The sequence below is a fragment of the Pinus tabuliformis genome, chromosome 2_1, assembly GCF_031772625.1.
Source record: "Pinus tabuliformis cultivar Carrire ecotype Pingquan chromosome 2_1, CPIR1, whole genome shotgun sequence".
NCBI classification, from domain to species: Eukaryota; Viridiplantae; Streptophyta; class Pinopsida; order Pinales; family Pinaceae; genus Pinus; species Pinus tabuliformis.
In genome coordinates, this window is record NC_142299.1 from 647,948,351 (window position 1) to 647,969,037 (window position 20,687).

Genomic DNA, 20,687 nt, shown 5'->3' on the forward strand with positions numbered 1-20,687 from the left:
CCTGAAGGACAAAATTGCACAGTTTCTAGGGTTAGTGGGGACAGGCTGAGGGAATGGACATTAGGAGCGCCAACTGCGTAGTTCTGAGAGTCAAGGGAGGCTGGGCTACTGCGCAATTGAAGGACTCAGGGGATGAGATTGATGCTTGAGGATGCGAAGTGCGTAGTTTAAGTCGGGCTAGAGGGCATAACTGCACAATTTTGGGCCTGGGCTTGGGCACAAGAACTGCGCAGTGCAGCAATCTTAGGAGATAGGAATTTCTCGGTGCCAAGCAGCAAGGTCATAGCTTAGAGGGTTGAGACTACGCAGTGTGTAGTTCATAAGAGGCCTGGTGAAGCTAAGTTGCTTGGTCTAGAAGTTTTCTGAAAATGCCTGTGTGGGATAGGTAATGAACTGAGATGAACCTTGCCTGTGATCACACACTTAGCATACTTTGACGACATGACAACATAGATCATCCAAACACATGAACAAATCATTTCCCTCCATGTGACTGTTTTACGACAAGATATGACAAGTGTGACACTTAAGATAGACTTTGGGATGACTGTGATGACACTTGTGTGACAGTGCTTAGGACTTTGTCTATGGGTGCAACAAATGTTTACATAGTTAAAACAACTCATATACACAAAGACAAGCCTTTGAAACCATCAGAATAGGCTTACAAACATTGCACAACAACCAAACATGCCAAAAGACAACAGTTAACCCAACATGCAAAAGGGAACAAAACACTACAAGAAAGCTCATGAGATAAGCTTTAATGTTTGTGACAACAATGTACAAGACCAAGGAAGGCTCTGAAATTGAGTGTAAGCCAAAATTTTGGAGGGTGTTGCAGCAACTACAACAAAAAGTTTGAATGATTACTATAATATGAACATGAAAATGGAACTTGTGTTTGCAGATCACCGGGATATGCATATAGATATGTCATTATGATTAAAGTTTGTGCTACAAGGGTTTGACATGATTTGGCTGATTGATATAGATGAATTGTATGATGCCTGATAATGACTTGGAACCTTGACTCGATGATTGAGATATGTCTTGGACTATAGATCTCACTATGATAGCAAATCTGGGATTTGACCTGATGACTCATGATTTGACTTGACAATTGATGATTTGCCTCAATGACAATGCTATGTGGGCATAGTGACTTTCAATGATTTATATTAGTATTTGATAATGGTTTTGTATTGCCCTCCTTGTTCTTAGCACAATGGTTGAAGTATAGATAGTTGTGATTCAGTATGATGGAACCTACATGTCTTATCCTTGGTGTATGCATTTGCATCTAGTGATAGAAAAGACTTGTTATGATCATGAAAATGCCTTGATGAAGCTTGGATTGATATTACGCGATAAATGACAACTTGTTGGCATGACAATAGATGATGTCATGATTTGATGAAAGCTCTACCTATCACCTGGTCTAAAGAATTGATATTGTAATATTGATGACTTTGATATTGGTTCTAATCTGACATCTAAACTTCGATAAGGTGACATTGTTGATTTGATTGTACAATATTGATTTAAGTGATGCTGAGCATGTTGGTTTGGTAAAGTATTATGGTTGCAGTGAGCATTGCATAAAGCAAGCTCCCCGATCTAGATATGTCCACATTGACAGTTATCTGGTGAAGCCAGGATGATGTTTTGATCCAAACCTCTACTTCAGAAGTGTTCCAAGGTATGATTTTGATTTTGGTTTTGGTTTTATATACTGATGATCTACTATTGATAGGTAATATGCCTCTGATGATATAAGTAAGAAGGAGATGGCTTTTGAAGCTTGAAATGATGAATCATGGCATGATGAATCGGTTTCTGAAGTTGATAAAAGATAATCTATATTGTGAAGTAGCATTGGAAAGTGGAAATGCAAATCCTTGGAAACTCCAATTGAATTTGAAGATGTTGTGAATAAATCTTGTTGAATTCAACTTGGAAACCGACAGTTGATTGAAGCATTGATGTTCTGTTTTTGAACATCCGTCCATATATATATATATATATATATATATATGATGTGCATAAAACTTGGAAGAATTCGTGATTGAGTTGCTACCAAGCATCCTTCTAGATACTTGCATGAGACGGTCAATTTTGGTCTGAGATATTCATCCTACAATATGTGGCTACATGAATGTATTGATGATGTTTGGGATTGTTATTGATGAGCACATTTGGATGCTACTTTAGTATGAGATCTTCCATGATATCCTGGATGAGAGGTCCATAGCACGAGTCAGCTCTCCTTGCTTCTGTAGGAAGGAGCATCTACCATGGCCACTCTCTTTGTCTTGGATTTTCCAGTCTTGATGCACACATATATTAATTTATACTGTAATATATGCTTTTTATCTGAAATACCACAAAGTTTGAATAAATGGTGACATCCTAGAATACCCAAACACCTATCAGTTCATTCATAATTATTCAAAAACAACTAATATTAGGACAGAATTAGTAAAGTGACAATGAATGTTGTCCATGTGGAAACTAACTGCTACTTATGCGGAACCCACATACTCTTCAAATTTACTGTATAATCAGCATACATGGCAACCTTGGCTATATATTTTCAAAAACTTTCCTAAATGAAGATTCATTAGTTTGGATTATTGGTTCAGTGCCTCAACCACCCTTTGGAGACTTGCTTCCTTCAGAAATAGTTGGTTTTGGGTTTGGCTGAATTCAATTTCAAGGTTTATGGTTGCTTTATATCTACTACTCAGATATCAATAATATTATTAGTCTTGCATATTCATCCTCTAGCATTGATTCACTGCTGTATGAATTTGACTTCAATAGAAGAATATATTACTTTCTGCTAAATCAAAACAAATAACAATAGAGAGGAAAGTACAAAAAAGTAAAATGCAGTTGAAAGGAACTATCAGTGGATGAAAATGCTAAACATGGCTTAGCTAGGAAGCTAGAATAATTTAGCCTTGACTGGATAAATATTACCTTGTCCATTTGTATGTCGTCCAGTGAGTGAAATCATAAAAATCATTTCATCAGATAACAAAGACGATTTTTCCTTTGTCTAAGGTTTGAATAAAATAGTGATAAGATTTTATTTAAAGAGCTAGTAAAAAATATATTATACCATTATGCTTCTGAGGTCTCAACCTTTTAACATGTAACATTCACACATTGTTAACCCATTTTACATGATTCATGTATGCACTTCATCAGACCAACCTCATTCATCGTGTTTCAAAATCTATAAATAATGAAAAAATCAATTGCAAAGGCAAGGACTAATTAAGTTCCTAAGATTCGAAATTGTAGGCGACACAACCTGCAAGATTTCAAGGACTGCAATAGCACCACGAATGTCTACATTCTTGTACGTCCAACCATCAAAATCTGCTATAATGGTAAACTTTGTCTGTCCTCTTGAAGAACTGTGAGCATTGAATAAAGGCAAATACACCATTAAAGACTGAACTTTGAAAGAATTGAAAGTCACAACTCTTTAAGATAAAAGAACAAACAAAATAAACAAACTTCTTAAATGGCAGAATACCTAGCAGACATTTTATCGAAAATGTAGACAAAATGACCTGCACAACATTTGTAAACAATCATTAAGATTGTGGAGGACCAAAAATATCAATTAAGTAATATCAGAATAGCCCCAGATGGAAATCAAAGGCTTTTAGTCACCTTGGAAGTGTTCAAGTAATCAAATACAAGAAATCTTAAGATTGAAAATATCTCTACAACCAGAAAAACAGAATTTAAAAGAGTGACTTACATTTTAAATTTTCTATTGTCTTACGGCAAGGGATGTGCCTTGCTAGAAAGATAACTGCAATTGGCCTCCCTCTTTTGTCAAATCCTTGCATGTGGACAGAATTTTTCATGAGCTCATCACAGATCATTGTCTCTGGGATGTACCCAAGGGGTACAAAAGTTTGTCTCCATTTTCGATACTTTGCAAACATCGCAGAAGCCTTCTCCACATTCAATTCCCGAGCATACAAGAAACGTCGAAGAGTATCATCATCTGTAACCTGTGCATCCTCCAATTTGATTAGAGCTCCCTTTTTTGTCATAACCAAAACCTCCATTTATTATTTATGAGTACATTCAAAATACATCAACTATTATGTAGTCTTTTGTCAACATGAAAGACCATTTGAACAAATATCAAAAAATTATAAACCAGGGCCTGCATTCAACAAAAATCAAAACATTATAAACTAAATTAACCTATTCTTATGGAGGATGCTCAATGTACTTCCAAAATCAACCATAACTGGGACTTGATTTTAATGTAGATGAGCAATTTAAATGTACCAAGTTGACCTAGCCTGGTCATTGTACCAAGGGAGATAGATGGTTCTATTGTTTTGATTGGAGATGGTGATCTATATTCAAGTCATGTTCATTATTTGTACTCAGGTGCAGCATCCCCATTAGATTTACATTCCATGTTAGAGTGGTGTACATAATAAACCATAGAAAGTTCCTTACAATAACAAACATGGCCCTTAGACAAGAGCATGTGTTACGTAGATTTAGGGCATTAGTATTGCTGTGTATGAATTATATAGCCTCTCTATCATTGCCGACTTTAAATAAATCCTTCCTTGATTCCAATAAATATAGATGTCACTCTTGCAAGGTGCTACGCTATAGCAATTTTCTACAATGCAATTACTAGATTAGGTGTAGAAATCATATGGCAATTGCAAATGATGCTATGATCACAAATGCAACTCCTCATTACAATGATGAGGGTCATAAACGTTCCTTTAGACGGTTAGATAAAATGTGTAAGCCTCAAGGTAGTTGAAAATTCAAATTATGGATGTTGAAATTTTGACAATGAAGAACATTAAAGCCACCTATGAAACTGGTCATGAATTTATTTCTGGATGCCATGGATGATGGAAGAAGTATGCCTCAAAGATTCATATTTAATAAATCAATACTATCAATGGCTCTCTCAATATGCACGATTTCACCCTTTATAGCTATTAGCATTGAGACCACTGATTATATGTCATTTAGAAGGAATAGATTACTTCCAAAAAGAACATAAATAACATTTCAAAAATGCAATTTGTGGGTAAAAAACAAAAATGTGGTTGCCAAACAACTTGTTGATGCCTTTCATTGATCTGTGATCACCAGGCAAGGTAAACTGATTGTTTTTAAATTCAGAAATATCTAGTAGAATCTTTGGCATTCTAGAGAAAACTACCTTAAAATTGATGATGGCACATTGAAGACAACCTAGTCAAGGGAACCAACTTTGAATGAATCACAAACAAGGAACCAATGAGTGCTAACTGGACTATTCAATATCATGAGAAATTGGTCATTATGACTAATGCTCATGGGATATGAGTCATGCCTTAATCATATTTTCTATGTATATTAAACCACAAATGATATCTCATATGTTGAACTATGAAAACCCCCCAAGTGTTTACATAAAGAGCCAAGGCAGCTCTAAATGAATAGTTCACAAGGAAAAATATTTTCTAAGGTTTTGAAAATGGGTAAGAAAGTTAAGTGGACTTCACTATGGGGGAAATGCCTTGGTTAAGCATGCCTAAGCTAGAAGTGTCCTGAGATGGATGATCTCTTAAGAAGTCCTCGTTATCGGGTACAAGATCTAAAGGTGATGATTGATGCTATGTAATTCATATCACTAGTTTCAAACTTTCAAACTATTTCTTCACCCATATGAACATAACCTGATGCAATGAGTGCTAAGTGGGTTATTCAAGATCATGAGATATTGGTCATTCTAATTAATGTTAAGAGGATATGGGCCATGCATTGTGACTTACTCTACATAGATAATCTCAAATATGATATCTCATATGTTGCACTACAAAAACCCCCTAAATGCTTAAATAAAGAGTCAAGGGAGCTCTAAATGAATTGTTCACAAGGCATAATATTTGTTAAGATTTTTCAAATAGGGCAGTAATCTAAGTGGGCTTGACTATGGGAAAAACTCAATAGTTAAGCATGCCTAAGCCAAAAGAATCTTGGGATGGATGAACTCTCAAGAAATCTTAGTTGCCGGGTGGAAGCCATAAAGATGATGATTAATACTATGTGCTCCATTTCAGTTGTTTCAATCCCACTTTATCCTTGTGAGCATCACCAACGCAATGAGTGTTGACTGGACTATTCAATATCATGAGAAATTGGCCATTTTGACTAATTCTCATGGGATATGGATCATACATTAATTATTTACTCTATAAAGATAACACCATAAACTATATCTCCTATGTTGGATTGTGAAAGCTCCCTAAATGCTTAAATCCAAGATTTGCAAGATCAATCCTTTTACCCCCAAACAAGTAGAGATCAAGAGAGATTCTCAAGTTGATACCCCTCATATGGCATGAAGATTTTTTCCTAGTTTCAAGACCCTGTCTAGGTAAGTTGGGCATGGAGCATTTTGGATATTTTTTCCATATTTTGTTGTAAGATTCATGGATATTAGTGACTATCAGCTAGCATATTTTTTTCCATATTTTGTTGTGAGATGCATGGATATTAGTGACTATCAGCCAGCATTTTTTTTACACTAGAAAAACAAATGTAGGATTAGCTAATGGAGCTTCATGGTTTATTGAGGAGGCATTATTGTTTGTAGCCGCATCACATAGTATGATAGTTCCTATTGGAATTTCTAAGTCTATCCATTAGAAATTCTTCCTGTACTATCTGATTTATTTCTTCCTACTTGTTCAGTTACTTAACAAGTTATTTACCATGTAAATACTAAAAATAAATACAAGTACAGTATCAACACATACAGATCATAAACTAAAAGAAACAAGCACACAAGTGACACCATTGTTTTTGGACTAATGTCCCCGGAAAAACCCAATGTGGGAAAATCGGTGCAGCTATTCAAAGGGTTTTATTATCATGCAGTTTCAGAATACAACTAGGGTGCCAGAAATGGCTCACCCAACAGGGAATGCTCTTGGTAGTAGTACCTATCAGTCGGAGACAGATATTCCGGCTAAATCATGGATGAACGATCCCATAGTAACAATACATCTTCTACTGCTCTGCGTCACCCTATCCCGCTCTCCAGCTCCAATCTGCCCCACGAAATCTCCCAGCGCTGCCTCTAGGGTCTGCGTCAGCCTCTCTGGACCACCGTCAGCCCAGCGTTAGCCTCTCGGGGCTCTGCATTAGCCTCTGAATCCTTTGCGTCTCACACGCTGGCCCTCCTCAGGCTTTGCACAGCTCTTGGCTGCCCATGCGTGGCCTCTAGCTGGCTCTGCGTCAACCCTCTCTCGGCTTCTACGCTGATGCTTCTAATACTAACTCTGCCTCTCTACTATGTATTCACTGCCCCTCAGCTACAACTCTAATCATGCACTGCATCCCCTCTCGTGTGCTATAGCCTCTCCACCAATTTTTGTGGCTAGAGCACATCCAATGCTACCCCAAATCAACAATTCCCTTGTGACTTTGTCAACCACCTTTGGTGGGTGCTAAGGTGTCTTGAGGAAAATTGTTCATTTGCACACTTGCTTTCCTATTGTGGTTTCCCCCAAAGCACATCACCATGGTGATTATATTCACGGTTTATTATTGGTATACCCTGGTTAGATAATGTGCATTATCTTCATCATTTGCTTATTTATCATGGTACTTGGATATTGGTAACATTCATAATGGAAAAATTAAGTGGATAACAATAACATAAACAACAACCAAATTTTACACGCACACACAATTAGCAAATAACATAGGGAATGGCACCAAAAATTTGAGTCATCTTATTAATTGGAGCAGAATGAGCACAATATAGGTAGAGAAAGAGGTCCTGGGCTTGCTACAACAAGCAAGGCGAAACCCAGGGTGCAAATTGAATGCCCAAGCGTCGAAAGATCCACCCACCAAAGCTCTGCGCAACCCTAGAAATTTTTGCTTCCGCAGCTGGGAGGAAATTGGGAAATTTGCCTCAAATTTCCTCAGAAACTCCTAAAATTTTAGCTGGCACCTCTTCTCAGTAAGCCCAACCAAACCTAGAAATGTCTCACAAACCCAAGTGGTGGAAATGGTCCTAGAGTGAACTGCGCCCTCCTCTAGTAATTTCTGCCAGTGTTGAAAATATCGGTATCGGCAAAATATCAATGAGGGTCCTGAAAACATCTTATCGACAATGTCGGCAAAAATATCGGCAAAATATCGGAAAATATCGGCAAACATAAAAAAAATCAAATATTTTTTTTCAAATTTTTAAACATAACCGATATTTTCAAAATATGACGATATTTAGCCGATATTTTCAAAATATCATGATATTTTCAAAACAGAAAATATAGTGATATTTACTCGGTGATAAATCATTTTGCTGAAAATATCGCGATATTTTCAAATATCAGCGATATTATCAATTATGTTGCTAGCTACTAACTAGAACATTAATTTTGTACCACAAATACCACCCAAAAAATTCTACAAAATTAACCCCGAACTCCTCTCACCAAACCCACAAAAACCCAAAAGGAATTTGGGCAAATTTACCGACCACCCGAGAACCCAATTTTAAGCTTACCCCCCTCGACGGGCTGCCAAATAGCTACAGAAATTTTCTGTTGCAATAGAGCTGAAATCCACCTCCAAATTTCTCCCAACTCCTAAGGGAAATTTCTCCTCATCACCCAATGAATTTCCAGCTCCCAAACTCCCAACAAAAGCAACTCCCAATTTGGTGCAGAAATGCCCAAACTGCCCCTGCATAGGCCCAAATTAGAGCAGCTCAACTCACTCAAAATATCACAGCTCCAGCCCCAAAAATTTGCCAAGTATCTCTACTCTCCCAGTAGGTGATTTCCCTACAAAAACTCCTCCACCAATTGCCCAATTTGTTGCCCCAACTCAGCTCCACAAACTGCCTCTGCATCCTTGGAGAAACACGCCCTTGCTGATGGATGCACTTGAAATCTACTTCTCCAATGCCTGCAACAATCTCCCTACAACTCCCCTAGGGTGACACTCAAGGTTCACCAAAGAAGTTGGAATCTCTGCTCGAAAACTCCTTGTCTAAGTTGCACGAAACGTCGAAATGTTTTGGAGTTTCCGAAACGGGTATGTTTAGAAACGTCACCTCCCAAAAATGGAAATGTCGGCCAAAATGTCAGCCGAAATGTCATATGTATATATAAAATATATATATATAAATAAGTGAATAACACTTTATCTTGCAAGAAAAAAGGGAATAAGACCCATAGATGACAATTTAGAAGGAAAAACCAGTCTATATGAACTCTCATAAATGATTACATGATGGTTGAGTTTCAGCCAAGTTTCGGAGTTTCGGGTACGAGTACAGCCCGGAACATCAAGTTCTTAGAAGTTTCGTGCAACATAGCTCCTTGTTCTAAACAACACTGGTAGTCTTGGCTAAACAACACAAGAGAACTCTAGTTCAGATGTCAAACTATCAAAAGCCCCCAAAATGAGGTCCTCTCCTTCTATTTATGCTTGTTGGTCCCTTTCACTTGTGGGCTTTGTTAACACTCAAACCAACAGGGGACCTAAAAGGGGTTCCTAAGAGGGCAACTGCTAGTTCAAGGGCAACAATGGAGGCTTAGCCCACTGTCACCACAACTAAGTCTCCTTGCTCTTTACGGACTTTCACCGATGGGAGGAGTCCCAATAGTGTAGGGATCACTTTGTAAAGTAGATGTCAATGGATAGGTGATGAGTGACCCTGAAAACCCTTTCCCAAGGATGGAGTGAAAAATGGATCTTAGTAGATCTTTAAGCAAGGGACTTGGTCCACCAGGCATAAGGGGTGAGGATTGGAGGGTTGGGGGAGAAAGAATAGGTTTATAAAGGAGTTTCTCAATCCCTATAATCCTTGGAAACTTGGATTCCCAAATGGTCTTTATTGAGAAGTGGGACCACACGGGGCCAAGTGGACCCGGTCTATGTTCGAGGATGGAATATAGCAACCAATGATGTTCCTATCTTGGACAAGGTGAGGGGAAAGGACCAAACAAGAATATTCACTTCAAAAGGTTGAATTGATCCTATTAAGGTCTAGCCTTGGGGATGCCTAGGCAAAATTCGGTCCTAGAGCTAGGGCTTGGGATTCTCGGAGATTCCACCGTCAGAATGGCCTCAAATTTGGAGAAGAGTGAGGAGACCCACCAACACAGTAGCCTAGAGGACATTGAAATTTTTTCTTGGCCCAATTGCCGGGAAATTGATGCCCTAGGTGACCCTTTAGGGCTAGACTCGAGAAAAAGGGGGAAAATGGTAAAAGGAAGGTTAATGTGATCACCCTTTTTATGGAACCAGTGCCTAATTCAGTTGGGGATATGGATTCAAGGACGGAAATGAGTAAGAACTTGGATTCTTGATCAAGGAGGCCTGGAAAGTCAACTTCATCCAATGTAGATAGTAAGAAAAGAAAAGTGACTTTCAAGCATTTATACTTTAAAGCAAATGATGCGAGCTTGTCGAGATAAATAATCTCTAGGACTTTTCATTCATATAACATTGGCCCATACATTTAATAACTAAAATATTGCTCAATTCCACATTACAATAATGCAACAGCTAACCCTAATTTTAGCAGTATGCAGCAACAAGAATAACAACGATAAAAAGCACTTACAATGTTAGAGTATATCCAACCAGCAATTTGTTTGCATAACAAAGCTCCAAGACAAAAGAAATAGCCCAAATCCATAAATCAAAATTCATCCATATCCAACAAATATCCTCCAAGGAAAAAGTGAGAAAATTCTCTAAGACTATAGAGATCCCAAGTCAAGTGATGATACAAATGAATGTATCTAACACTAATATATAGCCTCCTAAGTAGTTCGAATTAGCCTATGGGCCCCTAAAGATAAAATAATGTGCAAATAATAACTCCTAATGGTGACAAGCCCACCATACTAGCTCATAATGTAAAAACAAGCCTCATAAGGGACCAAATAATAATGTATGCATGTTGTAGGGCCCGTCAAAAGCTCAATGACATCCTGAAGTGCCATATTGAGGAATAAATTCCTCATAATATGATGGACAAGGGGGTGGCCCCTTGTTCTCCAAGTAGTAGACTTGTGGTGCTCTCAGTGGGTCTGAGGGCACATCAATGACCCCATGGGTCTCCATATGAATCGAAGATGTCTGTAGATCCTCTGCAATGGTCCAGGTGGTGGAATGAATGCTGCCATGACATCGTACAAGTGTTGGGACACCTGCCAAGAGTGTGGGGCTCCTGTGGGGGCCTGCTGGGCATAGTGTACCAATCATGTCACCATCGTCCCAAAAGTGGATCGCTAGTAGTCTCTGAACATCCATGAAGATTTGTGGAGTGTTGTCTGCTACTGTGGAGGCCCATGGCTCTCTATGCACACCCTACATGTGCCAATGTGGACCTCTAGGGGTCAGGATCCCATATAGGGAAGCCAAACCCAAATGGAAACCACCTACAATCCTGCATAAGATCCAATGCGTCCCCTAGGCTTCTAGTACAATCAGTCATTAAAATAATCAGGTAAAAGAGCTTACAAACCATGGATAACAAAGTGGGCACTTCATAATGGCATGCGCTTTCGTAGTGGGCTTTGGCATGTGCTAGTGTCTCAAAGGGGTTAGCCAAGTACCTTATTAGGTGGTTTTAGCCCTTAGAGGGGATAGTATGTCCAAGGTACATCCTTCTAATGGGTTGGCAAGTGAAATGAAGGGGGCAACCCTGGGCCACATAATGAGGCATAAGGGTAGCTAGATAAGGGGAAGCCCACACCTGGGGATATAATGTATAGGAGGGAACAATAGTGGGTATGTGTGGTGCCTCGACCTTGATTTTTCCACTCTTCTCTATATGCCTTTTGCCTTTTATGAATTTTTCTTTAATTAACTGCTTGGGGCTCAAAGGACAAGAGCATGATGTGTATAATATAACAGTGATTACCCCTCTAGAGGTAGGGCGATTCATTGCCCTCTAGGGATTGGGACAATCGTGGGTTCCTGAATGATATAGGGGGCTCATCTAGGGCCTATGAAACCAGGGTGGTCGCCATGGATGGGGTAGAGCTCATGTGTCGGCTTTTTCCCACATGCTAATTATCTTTGTCGCAACCATATTTTGCATTTTGTGGTACAATTTCCAGTTAAATGTGGCCATTTGTGCTTTTCACTTTTTCTTTTAATTGCCTCAACCTCCAGGGCATAATTCTAGGCCTGGCCCAAGGTGGGGGCAAGGGGGTAGGGAGGCTAGCCCTATGTGGACCCAGAATGGGAATGTGGACCCAGGTGGGAGAAAAGATGAATGGGGTTATAATGAGTGGAAAGGAAGTGATATGTGCAGATAAAGGAGCGAGGCCACGCACCCAAAATTGGGGTTTCCCAAGTATTACCACCCTAGAGCCAAATGGTCAATAAAGGAGATCCCACGCGACTAAGATGGAGGGGTAACAACCCAAAAAAGATCAAGAGGACAGGAGCACAAACTAAGCCCCCTCTTTCTGCCAAATCCCCTCATCAATCCATAACCAGAAGTATCCACGGTAAGTAAATCCAATACTCAATTACCAAATGACAAGACATACCTTTAGATTCGGGAGGCTCACCTTCAAACATATGATCAATACAGGTGGGTGAGGGACCACATGGCTGGCTCAGGTGGCAGAGAAATGGCACAACGAGCTAGTAAGAGGCATCAAGGGGTTGTCGGTTGCCGGCTGAGGCTCATCATGGAGAAAAATTTCTCCTGAGGATATCACCCACAAAATGATGGGTAACATCTGGCTCCAACTGGGATGTGATCTCTCGAAGAAGTGGACGAGGCTATTCGAATGGGAGGTCACGAGAACTCCAACAATCTCTTGGTCACCGGAGACCTATTATTTGCACATGTCAAAGATCAAAGCGACGAGATAGAATGTTTTTCACGGTATCTAATGATCACCCATGCTTAATGTTAGCCCATAAACTAATAAAATATGCAAATCATATATATATATATATAGATAGATATTATATGCAATTTAATCTATCATGAGAAACATCATATGCAGTTAATTCTAATGCAGAAATCATTATGCAATGCATCCTCCTCTAACATGCATATAGTGTAACATCAAGAATCAAGCAAAGGATTGATATGACTTGTTTTGACCAGCTGAAGCCAAAGTTCGTCATTGAGTTTCGCAATGTAGTTAGTCATCTCCAACTTTCCCATGAATCTTGACGGGAACCAACTCCTTGTCCACCAAGACCAAGTCCCTAACTTTGTATTCTTTCTTTGGTTTCCACTTCTTGCCTAGCTTGTGATTTGGTCTTTTAAGGATACGGATTTCTTGTGAAGGGAGAATGGGGGAGGGCTTCTCGGTGTTATGTGCTTCATAGTAGGGACTGGGTTCAATCACATGAGATAGGTAGGTAGGTTCTCTATGAAGGATGAAAGGGGTCCCATCAGATTGAGGGATGGTAGCATATGATAGATCCATTTGAACATGGCCCCCAACGGTGGCTCCCCATTTCCTAGATAGCAACATCCCCCATACATCAAGAATATCGATGACAACAATGTCCCTGAGGAGAGATATGTCGGGATTCCTAGCTAGAGAAATCTTAAGATCTTTAACGAGACCCTCCACTTCCACGGGTTTGGATTTAAATCCACACACTTTCTTGTATGGTCAGGTGATGTTGAGACCCAATTGCTTCATAACAATTAAAGGCATGATGTTTGCAGAAGCCCCTGAGTCGAGCATACAATTATGGAGATAAAGGTCATTGATGGCCAAAGTGAGCATGAAAGGTTCATGCCCGGGGTTTTGATCGGGAATGTGAATGTTTTGCAAGTCTTCCAGTAATTCTTCCTCTTCAAAACCCAAGGACTTCTTAATTTGTTGTCCTTGCTCGGGAAGTTTAGCAATCTCTTTCAGAGGGACAGATACAGTCATCTTTCCAATAGCAACATCCATATCAATGTTAAGCCCAACATGTTTTCCCTTCTCTTTCCTTTTGGTGTTTTCTTCCTTTTGAGGGCCCTCTTTTGGTTTAGCTTTTGTTTGGGAATCCTTCTTTGGAGGTTTCTTTGAAAGGTCTCTCTCTTTGGGAAGCTCTTTAGAGGGTACATTTTTGGGAGGATCTTGCTTGGGAAGAGATTCTTCTTTGTTTGGCTCTTCGGAGTTTGCAGGGTCTTGATTATTGTCTCTTTGGAAATATTGGACCCCTTTGAATCTTCCACTACGCTCATCATTGTTCAGGACAGGCTCTTCTTTTTCAACTTTGGTCGTGACCTCATTGATGGGAGGGTGAGTGTATGAACCTCCAAGTAGAATGTTGAATATATCAACTTCTACAAGGTTAGTTTGTTCGTCTATTTCATCATCATCACTCTCGTAAGGCTCTTCTTCAGAGGAAGAGTCTTGATCTACTATATTGGTTGGGGCCAAGGTGTTTGGGACTTGAGATGAGCTAGGTTTATCTTCATCACTTTGCTTTCTTGGAAAAGGCTTCCCCTTTGTGACAAAATTTGACTTTTGGGCCTTCTCCAAAGCGGTGATTTTATTCATGACAACTCGATCTCGTGAATGAAATTTTTCACTAAGTTTGTCCATTTTCTTAAGGATAGCCCAAAGGGTTTCTTCATGTTGATCTTTTGATTTCTCCTTCTTGGTCTCAACTTTGGCTTTAGGGAGGTCATCAACATTCATTTTTGAGATACGAAGGTTTTCCTCAACCTAAATTTCCATTTCTTTAGCTTCAGCTAATGTGGAAGGTTTCTTGTCTCTTAAGGCGTAGGTTAGGTGACCTCCGGCAACTTTGACAAATTTATCAAGGATATTGGCAATGGCACCAAAAGTCTTTAGGTGATCAGGGATATCCCGTACAATCCTATCAAACTTTTGAATGAATTCCCGGAGGTCTTCCCTTCCCTTGGATATCTGATAAAACTTCTCGATGTTGAAGGTTCCTTGGGCATTGCAAGACCACCTTTTCATGAATAGGTCTTCAAATTCATTGGAATCAAAGATACATCCAGGAGGAAGACTAAGGTACCATTCTCTAGCTTGTCCCTCAAGTGATAAGGAAAATAGCATCATGATCCTATCTTCGTCGAAGATCAACCTAGGGGACAATTTCCAATAAAACTCTTCAACAAAGTCACGGGCACTCATAGTGGCATCTCCCTTGAACCTAGGTAACCATCGGTCATATTTTTCAGGTAAGGGTTTGGGATCATTATCGAGCTTCAAAGGAGAAAATACACTAACCAAATGTCTTTGACTCTTGGTCATTTTGTTGTTGCTAGTGCCAGCAGTATCCGTCATTTTCAGAGTTGAGTCACTAACTTTTTCAAATTCAGGAAGGAGAGTGGTGCCAACAAGTGATGGTTCACGGTTCCTTCTTGCAACAACCCTAGTTAAAGGAGGAATGTTGTCACCTTCAAGCAAGCTAGGGGTTTTGACAATGATTGGAGTCACCAGAGGAATAATAAGAATGTCGTCAATGAATCAATTCCTTAATGATTCACTAGGGAGGCAGACCTGCTTCCTACCCGGCAACGGTGCCAGAAATGTTAACACTCAAACCAACAGGGGACCTAAAAGGGGTTCCTAAGAGGGAAACTGCTAGTTCAAGGGCAACGGTGGAGGCTTAGCCCACTGTCACCACAGCTAAGTCTCCCTGCTCTTTATGGAATTTCACCAATGGGAGGAATCAGTAGTGTAGGGATCACTTCGTAAAGTAGATGTCAATGGAAACGTGAGGAGTGACCCTGAAAACCCTTTCCCAAGGATGGAGTGAAAAATGGAACTTGCTTGCTCTTTAAGCAAGGGACTTGGTCCACCAAGGGTAAGGGGTGAGGATTGGGGGGTTGAGGGAGAAAGAATAGACTTATAAAGGAGTTTCTCAATCCCTATAATCCTTGGAAACTTGGATTCCCAATTGGTGTTTGACTTTATTGAGAAGTGGGACCACACGGGCCCATGTGGACCCAGTCCAAGTTCGTGGATGGAATATAGCAACCAATGATGTTCCTATCCTAGAGAAGGTGAGGGGAAAGGACCAAACAAGAATATTCACTTCAAAAGGTTGAATTGATCCTATTAAGGTCTAGCCTTGGGGATACCTAGGAAAAATTTAGTCCTAGAGCTGGGGTTTGGGATTCCCAAAGATTCCACCATCAGAAAATGGCCTCAAATTTGGAGGAGAGGGAGGGGACCCACCAACGTAGTAGCCTAGAGGAGATCGAAATTTTTCCTTGGCCCAATTGTTGGGACATTGATGCCTTAGGTGACCCTTTGGGGCTAGACTCGGGAAAAGGGGAAAAATGGTAAAAGGAAGGTTAATGTGATCACCCTTTTTATGGAACCAGTGCCTAATTCACTTGGGGATATGGAGTCAAGGATGGAAATGAGTAAGAACTTGGACTCTTGATCAAGGAGGCCCAAAAAGTCAACTTCATCCAATGTAGATAGTAAGAAAAGAAAAGCGACTTTCAAGCATTTATACTTTAAAGAAAATGATGCAAGCTTCTTGAGATAAATAATCTCTAGGACATTTCATTCATATAAAACACTTACAGTGTTATAGAGTATATCCAACCAGAAATTCATTTGCATAACAAAGTTCCAAGGCGAAAGAAATAGCCCAAATCCATACATCAAAATTCATCCATATCCAACAAATATCCTCCAAGGAAAAAGTGCGAAAATTCTCTAAGACTAGAGAGATCCCAAGTCAAGCGATGATACAAATGAATGTATTTAACATCAATTAATAGCCTCCTAAGTAGTTCGAATTAGCCTATGGGCCCCTAAAGATAAAATAATGTGCAAATAATAACTCCTAATGGTGACAAGCCCACCATACTAGCTCATAATGTAAAAACAAGCCTCATAAGGGGCCAAATAATGATGTATGCATGTCGTAGGGCCCTCCAAAGGCTCAATAACATCCTGAAGTTCCATATTGAGGAATAAATTCCTCAGAATATAATGGACAAGAGGGTGGCCCCTTGTTCTCCAAGTAGTAGACCTGTGGTGCTCTTAGTGGGTCTGAGGGCACATCAATGACCCCATGGGTCTCCATATGAATCAGAGATGTTTGTAGATCATCTGCAATGGTCCTAGTGGTGGAATGAATATTTCCATTACATCGTACAAGTGTTGGGACACCTACCAAGAGTGTGGGGCTCCTGTGGGGGCCTGCTAGGCATAGTGTACCAATCATGTCACCATCGTCCCAAAAGTGGATCGCTAGTAGTATCTGAACATCCATGAAGATCTGTAGAGTGTTGTCTGTTGCTGTGGAGGCCCATGGCTCTCTATGCACACCCTACATGTGCCAATGTAGACCTCTAGGGGTCAAGATCCCATATAGGGAAGCCAAACCCAAATGGAAACCACCGGCAATCCTGCATAAGATCCAATGTGTCCCCTAGTCTTCCAGTACAATCAGTCATTAAAATAATCGGGTAAGGGAGCTTACAAACCATAGATAACAAAGTGGGCACTCCATAATAGTATGCCCTTCCGTAGTGGGCTTTGGCATGTGCTAGTGTCTGCAAACTCCAAAGGGGATTAGCCAAGGACCTTATTAGGTGGTTTCAACCCTTAGAGGGGACAATATGTCCAAGGTACATCCTTCTAATGGGGGTTCTAAAGTAAAGGCAGTTGATCAACTCCTACAAAACCGTGCTACCATGATAGCTCATCTCAAAGATAATCTACATCAAGCTCAAAACCAAATGAAGCAACAGGCAGACCAACATCGTTTCGAGCACGCATTTCAAGAAGGGGATCAGGTATTCCTGTGAATCCAACCATATAAGCAAACATCTCTCAAAGAAAAGGGCTGCCAGAAACTAGCACCAAAATTCTATGGGCCTTATTAGATACTTCAGCGCATAGGAGTAGTCACCTACAAACTGGCCTTGCCACCTACTTCAAAAATCCATCCGGTCTTCCATGTATCATGCCTCAAGAAAGTGGTGGGGAACAATTGCAGAGTTCAAACAAGTCTACCCGAATTGGATGAGGAAGGCTCACTTTGGCTCCAACTAGAACAGGCCCTCGATACTCGTGAAAGACATCTTCGCGATCGCACGATCAAGGAAGTCCTCATCAAGTGGAAAGACACCTCTCCAGAAGATGTGACCTGGGAACCAACCACTATTCTTCAGCAGTTTTCGTAGCTTCAACCTTGAGGACAAGGTTGCTTTTGATGGGGGAGGGCATGTTAGGGTCCAACCCTAACCCCTTTATTTATGTAATAAGCCCAATGGGCCGAGTCAAAGTCATAGTTAGTTAGAGAGTCAATAAAGCCCGCATTAATAATTGTAAGTGGTTGACCCACATTAGAGAAAAGGGACCATAGTTAGTTGTAAACGTGCCATAGTTAATAAATAAAGTGGTTAACTCGTGTTATGCAAGGGACCACTAGTATTTAGGGTTTTGGATGTCATTTAGTTATAAATAGTCTTAGTTAGTAAGAGAAAGATCATCGAGTCTTATTGTAATTGAGCTCTGCTCTGTTGGAGGTTGCCCCCTCGAAGAGGCAAGTGAACATTGAATCTGTTTCTGAATAATAAAATACTTTGCCATTTTTCTCATTTCATGTGATAATTCTGTGTTCTGGGCTATATTTCTTCGTATTTCTAGTATTCTAGATTTCTCGCAAGTGAAGAGCATAACAGTTAGGGTTGAATGATGATTGACTGAAATACCGAACCTTTGAAGTTTTGATATTGTAGCGTTTGCTTTGCTATGAAACTCAATATCTTTAGGGTTTGGTTGGGCCTATAAGAAAAAACCTTATTATGTATTTAGAATCCTAGAAATGAAACCCATATGTGTCCATATAGTTGAAACCCTAGCTTGGTCTAGGTCGGTATATGTCTAATGTGTTGCCTAAGATATGTTATGCTTATGATTAATTCCTAGATATGTGTGTTGACCTAATTATTGTTGGTCATAAGCCCTTGCCTGAGTTTGATATTCTAGGATGATGCATTTGATATTCTAGGATGATGCTTTGAAAATCTAGCGTTTTGCAGCTAAACCCTAGTAGTAGCTAATTTCTCTAGTATGTGTGATATGACCATCTGGAATCTATGAATCTATATAGTGACCGCTGATAATTTGTAGATGGAAATCTAAGGTTTACATCAAACCCTAGTAGATGCTAGTCATGATGTTAATTGAGCTGTGATAGTTTTTTATTATTGAGTCTATTGCATGAAATCTAGGATATGTATGAAATCCTAGTGAGGAGTCTAACATATGAATTTTGATAGTTGTTAGACACATTACTTGTTTGAATTGTTTCTAGGGTTTTCTATATGAAGGAACTTGTCGTTGAAAGAATATTGAAACCTTAGATATAATGAGTTTGATAGCTTGATGAGCTATGAAAGTGATTTAGGGTTTGTAACTAAACCTCGACAAGACATTGAAGTATTGAAGTATAGTCTCTTGTTGATTATGTTTGTAAAGTCTAAATGCTTCCGTTGTTATAAAGATTTTGATATGGCTAACCTCATGCTTCTATAATTTTGGTTGTACTTGCTATCTGAGTTGTGTAGGTACATCATCTTGAAGTTGGTGAAAATAATCGTAAGTAAAGATGATGTGATAAGCATGATATATGAATGAATTTAATAAGAAGGATGGAAGCCATGAAATCTCAAAGAAGTAGAACTCCCTAAGTTAAGAGGGAGCCTGGATGAAATCTACCTAGGATAAGAGGATGGTTGAGAATATTCTTTGTACAAGAATGATTAGATCCTCTTTGATTAAGACGGAATGACAGATATGGTTCTCTACTTCATGTGTCATGCACTAGACCAAGACTAACAACCGTAAGTTTTAGTGAAGGCCATGAATGAGAGAAGGAAATTGGAGAATGCATTTTGAGGTGTTGCTGAAAGAAGGAAAGCAGGATCCGATTGAAGAATATGTTGTTGCATATGAAGTAGGAAAGGAAAGTGAATGATTGAGGAATCTTTTGTCAAAGATTTGATTGATAGTCCTACTATGAAAAGTTGAGAAGCAACATCAAGTTGTCTGGAAGACCCCGGAGATTTGTATTTGTTTATGAACATGTGAAAATATATTATTGATTGGGGTTGTGCTTGTACAGGTAAATCTCTCAAACGTTTTGATAGCATGCTAGTTACCGATCAGTTTGATCAGGAGAGATTTGTTGTCCTTGATCTGCTGGATCAAGGAGTTTTTAGGCTTTGTGAGTGAAGCATTGTCTGGAGGATATCTGGCTAGATCTTTGTGTTGATGTCTAGGTCCCGAAGTTGGAAGGGTGGTGTTGGTCATTGAGCTCTGACCCACACCTGGATCTCTGGGTTGATGGTTAGCAAATAAGCTTGATGGTCCCTAGAGAGTATGAAAGCTTGAGTCCATCTTAGTCCCACCCGGATAGATTGCCTTGGTTAAAAATCTAGTTTGTGGCATTACGGTGCCTAAACTGTTGAGAGACCAATGGATGGATTGCTCTAGTCAGGAATCTAGTCCATGGCATTGCGGTGCCTAAACTTCTTCATAGATGATGTGTTTTGAGATCTTCCATGTATCTCTTTGATTATATGTAAATATAAATACCTAGCTCGTTAAGAGGGAGTGTTGGAAAATGTAACTAGGTTCAGTCTTCATAATTGTACTTGAAGTCAAAAT

At 39.7% G+C, this 20,687-nt stretch overlaps 1 protein-coding gene across 2 annotated transcripts in view; it reads right to left on the reverse strand.

Annotated features, from left to right (window-relative positions):
- LOC149202248 (uncharacterized) overlaps positions 1-20,687 on the reverse strand; it is a 207,304-nt gene that overhangs the window by 118,423 nt on the left and 68,194 nt on the right. For both annotated transcript variants that reach the window (XM_089403139.1, XM_089403140.1), the window contains exons 2-4: positions 3,782-4,040; positions 3,551-3,587; positions 3,323-3,428 (exon numbers count right to left, since the gene is read on the reverse strand). In XM_089403139.1, the coding sequence (XP_089259265.1) occupies positions 3,323-3,428; positions 3,551-3,587; positions 3,782-4,040 (402 nt within the window). The remainder of the gene's footprint in view (positions 1-3,322; positions 3,429-3,550; positions 3,588-3,781; positions 4,041-20,687) is intronic.